The following is an 11,014-nucleotide window of genomic DNA, read 5'->3' as shown; positions in this document are numbered from 1 at the left end:
TTCTCCGTTCCGTTTATAACTTTACACTTTAAGTTGCATGCTTGCACATACTTGCTTTCACGTTGCACTTGAGGTGTGTGATCCATGCGGTTAGCACCTTGGCATTGTAACTCCCTCCAAATCACACATGGGGGTCGAGGGCACCACACTTTATAAAATAGAATATGCAAAATAACAACAACAAATTAGAAAGAGAGAACCCAGTATTGAGGCATGTTGTGATGGACACTTTCCATAGAGTAAATTCCACACCTCCAAATCTAAACTTGCACTAGAATTCTTAACAGTCTTTTCCTAAGATATAACGTTGGTTCTCGTTAATCTCTTTGTCGGTACACACAAAAGGAGATCTTTGAACCCGATATAACATAGCCAAAGCTAAAGAAAGAAAGACAAAAAGGAGGAAGTGTTTCTCTAATTTTTGTAGAGAATTTGAAGTACGTAAATTTGTGGGAGAGTTCCTTATTTATAGAGAATGAAAGGACACTTGTGAAAAGTCACAATTTATATAAATGAAAGGGTATTTGTAAAAAGTCATAACTAAAATGAAATAGCATTTGTGAGAAGTCACAACTTCTCAAATTGTAGAGAATATATTCGAAATGTTTCTAATTCACCAAAGGACACAACCATTTATTTGTTGGCTAAGCGGTTAAGGCTCCTATCCCCAAGAGTTATGCATTGGTTCAAGTCACCATGACACATTTTCGTTTAAATTTTGACAACCGAACCAACACATTGAACAATAACAAAGATTCGTATTATTTTTTTACTTTAACAATAAATTTTTATTTTTTATTTTTATCATTTCTAAGTCTAAAAACCAACAATTTCTCCATCTGAGCATAATCCACCTTAATTTATCATCTTCGATTCCTACACCTTCTAACAAATTCATCTCCAAATTCATTCTAATTCAGTTACATACATATTTTGGTATTTATTTCTTTTATGCAGCTAGGCTAGCAGTCATTTGGTTTTTGGGTCCATAATTATAAAGGGATGTAATAATATTTTTAATGGACACTTGGGAAAGTCTATACTCTTCTCAAATAAATAGAATCAACTCGCTTAATTCTTTAGTAATTTGTCCTCTGGTAGGGTCAAAGAGAAGTCATCTACTATGTGGAATTGTACAGGTATAAATATATGTGGGGTCTAGCTCATCAGTAAAGCAACTTAACTAAAATTACCAAAACTAAGAAGCTTAGATAAAGTGTGTAGCAAATGAATTAAACTTGTAAGAAATAATAAAATAAACACTTGGGATGAAATTTTCACTCACTAATTTGGCGATAGATTTACTTCTCTTTTCATCTTCTTTCAATCATGCTCCCATTCCTAAAAGTCACGCTCGGATAATATAGCAATGAACCACAATTCTTAACCTAATAAAACTACTTGATAGATTATATAACAATTGTAAAATAATGAAAGAAAGCCATCAAAGTCTTGTTACTTGTTCAAGTATCAATTGTGCCTTTACGTCTACAACTAATCTAAACCAAGAGCAAAGAATTTCAATCATTTCTAGATGTAAAATGAAATGTCATCTAATAAGTTAATCATTGAAATCACATAACATTGAAGAAAATCCACCCCAAAACAGTCATAGGTTACTACTCATTGAATCCCAAGCCCAAAATCTAGCCTATCATCTCTAAATTATTAAAACGCCAAAAAATGATGAACTCTAACATTTCAAATTGTTGTATGAAAATAAATGTAGAAGAATAAATAAAACAAGCCGAATGCAACTAATCTGAAAACAACTAAGAAAATAAAGTTGGGAAACCGAAAAAATGTAAATAAACTAAAAACGAGAGAGAGAGTTCCGTCTATCTCTTCTAACCAAAATGTAAAAACAAAAGTGATAGACTTTCGCCCCTCAGGTCCACAACCCAAAAATGTAAAACACCAAAAAAAAAAAAAAATCAACCGAAAAAATAGTAGTGCCCAAAGGGCCGACTCTCCACTTGACAAAAAGACAGAGAAATAAAAATGAAAAACCCCCAGTCCTACTTGAGCCTCCCACTAGCCATCTCCTACATGACCTGCTGTGGTCCCATGATCTACTGTGCGTGCGTGTTTTTTTTTTTTTTTTGCCTAGCCTTTGCTGGTTTTGGTTCCAACACATTGCTCTGTTGAAATGTGCCCTGCTCTTTGGGAGACCAGCTATTGTGCATGAGTTGGTGTTGCGGTCCAGAGTTGAAGGCTACGATTGTGCTGCCCCTTTTTGTTCTTATCTCCTGATTGGCTCCCATTAGATTGGTTTCCACCAAACCCATAATCAATTCCTATATTTCCTCATAGGTCCCACATGCATATAAAACTACCGCCCCACTCTTTCTTTCCTTCCATAAATACCCTACAACATATAAAATGATATTATAGTTTAATTATTTCAATGGCAAATATGAGATTTTGATGTGCAAAATATTAACATCAATAAATTTTTCATTAAAATTTAAAATTTGATGCATAATTAAGTGTTCAACCCTTCTTTGATATAATAAATCACTCAATAAAACAACTTAATTATGCATTTCTAACACTTCATCAATACTGTGAGGCAAGATTAAAGCTCTTGATAAATCCATTGTGCATGTATCTTCTCTTGCATGAAGTGACAGTCCAGCTTAATGTGTTTGGTATGTTCGTGAAACACAAGGTTGGTGGCAATAGTGAGGCAGCTTGACTGTCATAAAATAATTAAGCACGTGAGTATGAGACATATGGAAATCAGAAAGGATGGTAAGAAGCCAAAAAATCTCACAAGTAGTAGATGTCATGGATCTGTATTCTGCTTCAATTGAGGATTGAGACATAGTTGGTTTTTTTTTTCCCATGAAAATAAAGAATCACCAAGAAACACAATAACCACTTGTAGGACAATGGTTATCAGAATAAGAAGGCTAGTTTGAATCTGCAAAATATTTAATAATTAATAAGCTGGAGTATTTTTAACATCTTGTTAAATGCGGTAAGCTGTTTTCTAATGAGATTGTCTAAGCTTGTCCATATATTGACTTAGGCGATGAACTAAGTAAGAAAAATATGGCCTTGTAATAGTGAGATATAAGAACCTACCAATGAGCCTACGAAACATTGTTGGATCTACCAATAATTCTCCATCATCTTTGGTAAGTCTAAGATTCTACTCTATAGGAAATAAAGCTAATTTGTTAACAAGAAAACCAGAATCTTGTACGATTTCCAGACCATATTTTCTTTGACACAAAGAAATTCCTTATTGAGATCTAGCTACCCCCAAACCAAGAAAATATTTAAGCTGCTTGAGATCCTTGAGTTTGAATTTATCATCAAGTAATTTTGAAATGCTCCACGATTGTAAATCATTACTTGCTATCACAAAATCATCAACATGAACAAGAAGAGCAATGAAGGAAGAGCCTTCAGATTTGGTAAAAAGTGAGTAATTAGTTTTAGATTGCACAAAACCCATATCAATGAGAGTATTAGAAAATTTTTGAGAACCATTAGCGTGAAACCTTTTCAGACCATATAAAGATTTGGTCTATTTGCAAACTTTAGATTTATCCTTAATATGAAAACCAGGAAGTAGCTTCATATATACATCTTCCAACAAATTCCCATGCAGAAAAGCATTGATCACATTAAGTTGAACTAAATGCCAATTTTGGATAACAACTATAGCAAGTTCTAATAGTAACCATCTTGGCCACTAGGGAAAAAGTTTCAAAAGAATCCAAACCTTTCTTTTGGGTGTAACCCTTGGTGACAAGCCTGGCCTTATATATTTCTATAGAGCCATCAACACGGTATTTAATTTTATAAACCCATTTACATCCTATGAGTTGTTTTCTAGGGTGTAAAGTGGTAACAATCTAGGTATTATTGGCCTCCAAAGCTACAAGCTCAGCAGGCATAGCATTTCTCCAATGAGAGTGCTAAACTTCTTGATGATGAAACTCAGGTTCAATGTCAGCAGTAATGGCTAATGCAAAAAATTTCTTATTAGAAGACAAATGATGATAAGAGAGAAAGTTAGAGAGATCATACTATGTGCTTAAGAAGTAGGACCTACTCTAAAATTTGATGTAGACTGTGCAGTAGAAGTGTTGCAATAAAAATTCTGCAAGTAATCAGGAGCCCCTCTTATTATGGCGGATCTCCAAGGATGAACGTTAGGGGGAAAACTCTCTTAAGGATTAGGGTTGTGAGAAGAATCCGGTATGGAACTATGAGTGTTAAGAGACGATTCTCTAAGGGAAATATCATCTTGAGAAGATGTTGTTGAAGGCACAGTGAGAAAATCTATTGTTGAAGATGTAACAGGTAAAGGTAAAGAAATGTTTGTTTCGGATGATGATATGTTAGAAGAAAGAGGTGAGGGACGGAAAGATTTACAAGGAAAAACATGTTCATAGAAAACAACATGTCGAGAAATTAAAAAAAAAAAACTGATGAGTAGCAACGTTTAAGAGCTTATAGCCTTTGATATTGAAAGGGTAGCCAAGAAATATACATTTGCGAGCTTTAGGGTCAAATTTAGTTCAAGCCATGGGTAGTGTAGAAGCAAAACATAGATAGCCAAAAGTCCTCAAATGAACATAAGAAGGACAAAATTGAAATAACAGCTCAAAAGGAGATTTATGTTTCAAGATAGGAGTTAGAAGTCTATTTATAATGTGAGTGGCTGTGAGGATAGCATCACTCCAAAATTTAAGAAGTAGATGGGATTGAAACATTAGGTCTCAAGCCAGATTCAAAATGTGTTGTCACTGACTAAGGGTTGTGTGACAAGAACACTAGGATTGTCACTCAGATGTATAAAAAATGGACTAAAAGCATCATCAGAAAGATTGGACTAAGGAGATGAAGATGGCACCATGGAAGTCTAGGTGTGGACTTGAGAGATTTTGATTAGGGTGGACTAGAAAAAATCTGATACCATAACAAAAGAGAAGGAACTAGAAATTCTCGTATATTGCCAAAATGAATAAATTGTACATGAGGTATATATATGTGGGGTCCAGCTCATTAGTAAACTGCTTAACAATTGAGTGCAAAATTAATTCACAACTAAGACAGACATATGGTAAACTATACAATACAAACTAAGTAAAATACATGATAAAATATACAGTGACACGTGTTGTGATAAAGAATCTTCTTACTTTTTTTTTTTTCCAAGGAATTACCAAAACATATATTAATATAGATTGATCAGTGGCACATATAAATAATAGCGATGTACGTTCCCGCAATCATTTTCCTCATATATATATATATATAGAGAGAGAGAGAGAGAGAGAGAGAGAGAACACATTATTCAGCTATATATCATGGTGTGGATTCGACTCATGATCAACAACAATAAAGAATAAAGAAGAGATACATAAAAAATTAAAACATGCACGTACGTTCCATGCATGGAACATTAAATTAACAAAGATTCCTTGCCAACATGCATTGCAATTTGCAACCAGACATACTAGATCACCTGGATTTATATATATATATATATATATATATATATATAAACTTGTGGATTAAGGGAAGAACAAACAGAAGCAATTAGCAGCAAAGGCGGTGATCGGGAATCTGAATAGATGGTGATCTACCAACTACGATGTGGTTATGGGAGTGGAAAGCCTAACCATCATGATCATTGATATCAGTTCATGAAAAAAGAAATTCCCTCTAATCATTTATAAGCTAAAATTGAATGTGCATTGAACTTGAAAAAGAATAAGCCAAGGAGTGTTTGGATGTGTGGCAGATGCAGCACTTCATAATGTTCAGCACTGACTTTGGGTCCAACATTTTATGCAGTACATATTTTTGTAGGGCTTATAGACGAAAAAGGGCCCATGAATTGGATTGAGAGAAAGTAGTCCATGGACTTCCATCGGCCTCCCACTTCGTGGGCTTGCTTCAAGTTTATTGGACCCAACTTGGGGCCTCTTAGTTTTACCCCGTATTTAAAACGACGACGTGGGCTTCATGTTGCCGAAAGCACGAAAACGCCTTGACGTGGTTTCTTCTACCCGAGCGCCCTCGCCTCTTCCAAACCACGGTGCAGTGCTACAGAGTCTCCAAGATTCTCTCTCTCTCTTCTCTGAGGTTTTGTAGGAGGAGTTATGGCTTTGTCTACTCCAGGGGTCCCGGAACGAAGAGTAATACCGGGTGCTGAATTCGTTGAAGACGTTCAGACCTGTCTCAATGTCAACTCCGCCCTCGCTTTCCTCCAAGAAAGGTCACCCTACTTTAATTTCAATCTCTCTCTCTCCTTCTCTCTCACACCACACTAATAATTTCGTTTCTTCTTTCTTTCTTTTGTTTTTCTTTTTCTTTTTAAATTTACCTTGCGAGTGACGGAATAGTACTCGACCTATATGAAACCTTAAAAATCTGTTGAGTCCTGTTATTTTATTTTATTCTGTTTCTTTCCACAAGTTGTAATCTGTTGTTTCTTCAAATGTATGCAATGCACTAATCTCTTACAGACTACAGCAGTATAAGTTGGTTGAGATGAGACTTCTCGCTCAGCAAAGGGATATTCAGGTGTTTTTGTTGAATCTCCTTCGTTCTACATTGTCTAGCATGCGTTTTACACTGTTTTTAGTTTTTTCTTCAAATGATATGAGGACTCGCATTCGACTTGACTTGTTGAGTTCCATGTTTTCATTTTCTTTTAGTTATTGTTTACTGTTAAAATGGAAGAGTATTCACTTGCCTATGTTAACCTTAATGGTGCATTTGTGCTAAATAACTTGAGTTTATTTCTTGTCCACCATTTATTGCGTATTGCTACAGAAATTCTGGATTCACCTCTCTAGATTAGGACCTTCTTGAGTTAAGGGAACTGCACCGTGGAGCCATATATTTAATTGGATAGTCGATCGCGTCATCTCATTATTGTCCACATCTAGAGGATCTGTTAACTTTCTTTTTTCGAAAATAAAAATAAAAATCTCACGAATTTGTATGGTAAAGTGATAATGTGAACTTTTAAATGAGAATAATGGTTAGAATTTTAAGAATCTTCCAAAGATTCTGATTTGCGGATTCTGGTTTTATTGATCTTTTCCAATAGACATGGAAATCTTTCTAACCTCTCACTAAGTCGTTGCTCTGCACAGATGTATCATATGTGCCTTTATGGTGGAAGGATTTGGGAATTTTATATGAAAAATGTATGGTGTTAATATGAATTACCATTGAACTGGTATAACACAAAACCTTGGGCATGAATGTTGATCAACATATCAGTTACAAAAATGTGGAGTTGCTTGACCATGGGTTCTAAAATCTGTCCTCTACCATCTTTCTTATTTCTTATTCCTCTCTTTGGGGTTAAACCTGATGTAAATTAAATATTTACCACTTGGTCAACACCTTCATGCTAAATTTTGGATTTATGATGGTCTTGGCACTTTATTTCTTGCTGTTGTAGGCAAAGATCCCTGACATTGAAAAGTGCTTAGACGTGGTTGCCCCTTTGCAAACTAAGAAGGGTACTGGTGAGTGGTGAGGTTCGTTTTCTCACTATTACGTGATGTATTCATATGTAGTTTGTTTATTCACTGAGATTATCTGATAAAAGAGGCTATAATGGTTTGTATGTTTGTGTGCTACTAGTTTCACTATTCTATACATGCAACTCTCGTATTACTTGCAGGATCCGGGTTATATGAGAAAAAGGTCAAAGTTTGACATTTGAGTTTTGAAATTGAAGGCCTTTTCTGTCTTCCTTCCCAGCAGATTTTATTTAAATGATTCATAGTAAAACTAGGGCTGAAACAGGTGCCCTTTTTGTAACCTCTAATCCTCCTAAAATATTACCACATGCATGGAGTTATATAGTTTTAAAAGAAGCTACAAATGGATACTAATGTACAGACCTCAGCTGCGGCCCGTGCCTTCATTTTAAATTGTCCAAGAAGAGTCCAAAAAAGCAATTAATTTAGCTAAATGGATACTTGCTAACCGGAAGTATTTTTTAGGAGTCCTGTTTAAGTGCTTTACTAATGATTAATAGATTGTTGATTTGCTCTTTGTTCTTGATTAGGGGTTTTTTTTGGCTGTGTTATGAACTTAGGCACTTATTACTGACTTTGAAGCCTCTGAAGGCATATATTATTGGGCTCGCATTGAGGATAATGACTCAGTATGTTTATGGCTGGGAGCAAACTTCATGTTAGAGTATTCATGTTAAGAGGGTCATTGCTTTCAAATCTTAGATGCTGTTTAGTTAGCGCCTTCTGTACTAAGGATTCAAGATGAGTGCATGTTGGTGTTTTTGGTGCAGGCCACTGCTCTTCTTCAAAAAAATTTGGATAATGCTAAAGCCAGTTTAGAAGTTGTTGATGCCAATCTACAGTTCTTGAGAGATCAAGCGACCATAACTCAGGTAGTGTTTGTTTGAATATGAAAAGGTTATCCTTTCTGTGTGCATGGTAAGTAATTGAGTTAATTGTGCCGAAGGGTACTAGTTTGCTGTGAATCTTGCACCTGTTGGCATTGAAAGACAATATTAAGTTTAACGCTGGGTGATATGGCACGAGGGTCAGGGTTGAGAGCCTGGGAGGCGTTAGTGTTTTAATCTGTGAACTTTATTGTGAACTTGAGAGATGTGATGATTCCATGTAATTCTAGGCATGCTTAACTTACTATTAATTCTTGACAGTTTGACGACCATTGAGCAGGTCACCATTACTCGTGTGTATAATTGGGATGTTCATCGGCACAGAATTCGACAAGCTGCTGCTGGAAAAGACTCGTGAAATTAAAACGATCCACCCACATTCAGAGGTGACAAACTATGTTTTCCTTGTAAGAGCATGGTCCCGGTCTCTTTAATTGCTTGACTTTGGTATTTGGATTCTCTTCCTTTGTCTGCGGGAATTAATCATCTATTTCCCGCTTTATCTGTTTTGCAGGGAAATGCTATATTACTAGGACCACTAATAGATTAGGAAAAAAATAAAAATAAAAAATAAAAAAAGGACCACTAATGGGCTTGAGCTGTAACATTTGGTTTGCCCGTGAATTTTTGGTTGGTGGAAATGTTTTTTTTTTCTCTTTGCTTCGTGAAACTCAGTGATATAGTTTAGAGATCAGCCGAACTCTATTTGGTTTTAAGTTTTTTAAGTTCTGCTTTAGTGGTGTTGGGGGGAGAATGATGGGACCCAGGAAGCTCCAATCCGAATGTGTCGGCAAAACTTAATCGAATGAAGCTATAAGGCGTCAAGATTGCCGGGTCTGAAATGATGTCAGCCCAATCTTATCCTTCCTAAAAAGGGCCGTAGATCTGGATGTCTCATATAATATCCGTGATTAGTCAGAAGGTACATGATGTTAACTTTGATGTATACTTTAGTCAGCTAACCTAATGATACTCTTTCACGAAGATTTTATTTTTTATTTTTTATTCTTAAAAAAAAGTGGCCTCTATATCAGCCTTTTAAGAAAAGAAAAGAATCCAACGGTTAGGAATTCTTAAATTAACGACTATATGTGACTTATGTTAATGTTTTCGAATCTGATACAGGAGGTGTAAGGGGCTGCACAAACTTTCTTGTTTCAGTCGCTATTTTTATTGGCTTGGCATGAAGTTGAATTGTAATGGGCCTGGCATTATCACACACAGACATCCTATCTGTGGGTGAACATCTATAAATCAAACTTCTAAATGATGTGACAGACTTCTAAATCGGTAGTATGTTTGATGTGTTAATTAATAAGCTTGCATTTAGATTATTTTTTTTAATCCTTTCATTGCATGTTTTGTGTGCCTTCAATAATAGTCCGGACCTTATAAACCAGAGTTCCCAAACCTCACCTGCTGCTACCTTATTTTTGGAATGTGGTATTGGGACAATGCCAGACTTTTTAGGGCAATACTTGTTTTCCTTGAGCCCAACCTTTACTAGGACCATGGAACTCATGCCTGAATCTGTCTCATGCCTACTTTGATGGAGACTGTCTAATATCGTATTTTTCATAATTGCTTTTATAGGACAGTTTTCATGAGATTATATCATTAAAATCTTCTTAATAAAATGGCCCTTTTGAATAAGAGTCTCAACTTTTTATCTGTTTCATTATTTTATTTTAAATTTCTCCTTCAACCTGCCCCAACCAAAGAAGAGACGTCTTAATATATAAATATATATATTGCTGAATCGGAAAGAGGGCCCTACCACAGCTTTTTCGTGTGGGCCAAGAGGTTGTTGAAGTGGCGGGCCACATATTTGTTCTAGTGGACCATCAGAAAGCTGCTTCCAAGGATGGATCTGATCGTCGTGGTCAAGACTCAAAAGAGTGTTACGGAGAACCAACAATAGTCAATTTTCACGCACAGTTGACTCTGGAAACGGGCCCCTAGTAATTAATAACTATGGCTTTATTTTCTTCTATTTTTAAAGAAACGAAGAAATTCATCGTATATGCTATATGAGTTTGACATTTGAACTAAACGCAAATTAAGCACAAATCTTCCTGTCTTCCACCTCTCATTCTGACATTCTATTCTATCATGTAGTTTATTATATATATAAATATATATATATATATATATAGGTATGAGTGGCTGACAGTGCCAATCTGATGGCGCTGTATTGTGATTGAAAAATGAGGTAACTTGAGTGGGCTTTGGTAATTAACCTTGTGATTATGATGGTCCGGGTTGACCACTTCAGCCTGGAAATCTGCCTTCAAGTCACGGGTTTAGATTTTTATATAAAAGAAAAAAACTGAAACTGTGGACAATGGATTTTATAAATTAGGAGTTGGGATACGAATTACGATCGATCGAGGACACAATCTCCCAACATCATCACTCATGAGATCAGCTGTAAATGTCAATAAGCTGTGAGCTCATTGGAATGGGAAAATTGAGGGATAAAAGACTATTGGTGATCGGTATTTGGTCTTTATATATATGTGAAAGTGAATCTTAAACTCAATTGTGAGGATGCAAGATTTAAAAATTTGGATAAAAAAGGAATTCTAGAATGAAAGT

General features: G+C 35.6%; 1 protein-coding gene across 31 annotated transcripts; it reads left to right on the top strand.

Annotated features, from left to right (window-relative positions):
• The first annotated feature begins 6,005 nt into the window (after positions 1 to 6,005).
• LOC122300352 (probable prefoldin subunit 3) lies at positions 6,006 to 9,731 on the top strand. 31 transcript variants are annotated; one of them, XR_006240012.1, is made up of 7 exons: positions 6,006 to 6,244; positions 6,495 to 6,552; positions 7,445 to 7,511; positions 8,090 to 8,158; positions 8,300 to 8,401; positions 8,697 to 8,823; positions 8,931 to 9,414. XR_006240012.1 is itself a non-coding variant. In XM_043110936.1 (7 exons), exons 1-5 carry the CDS (start codon positions 6,129 to 6,131, stop codon positions 8,346 to 8,348), a joined length of 366 nt encoding a protein of 121 aa, XP_042966870.1. In that variant the 5' UTR covers positions 6,006 to 6,128; the 3' UTR covers positions 8,349 to 8,401; positions 8,697 to 8,823; positions 8,931 to 9,414. The 31 variants fall into 31 exon arrangements, 4 of the variants coding, with proteins under 4 accessions (XP_042966870.1, XP_042966871.1, XP_042966868.1 ...); XM_043110936.1 differs by having other exon boundaries at positions 7,445 to 7,518; XM_043110937.1 differs by having other exon boundaries at positions 7,445 to 7,518; positions 8,678 to 8,823.
• The last annotated feature ends 1,283 nt before the right edge of the window (positions 9,732 to 11,014 follow it).

Source organism: Carya illinoinensis, chromosome 2, assembly GCF_018687715.1.
Source record: "Carya illinoinensis cultivar Pawnee chromosome 2, C.illinoinensisPawnee_v1, whole genome shotgun sequence".
Classification (NCBI taxonomy): Eukaryota; Viridiplantae; Streptophyta; class Magnoliopsida; order Fagales; family Juglandaceae; genus Carya; species Carya illinoinensis.
This window is presented reverse-complemented; position numbering and strand designations above follow the sequence as displayed.

Excerpts from the sequence above, each read along its gene's own strand:
- LOC122300352 (XM_043110934.1), top strand. The coding sequence starts at position 6,129 with ATGGCTTTGTCTACTCCAGGGGTCCCGGAACGAAGAGTAATACCGGGT. Across the intron at positions 6,245-6,494 it reads CTCGCTTTCCTCCAAGAAAG|ACTACAGCAGTATAAGTTGG; the intron begins GTCACCCTACTT and ends AATCTCTTACAG. Across the intron at positions 6,553-7,444 it reads CTCAGCAAAGGGATATTCAG|GCAAAGATCCCTGACATTGA; the intron begins GTGTTTTTGTTG and ends TTGCTGTTGTAG.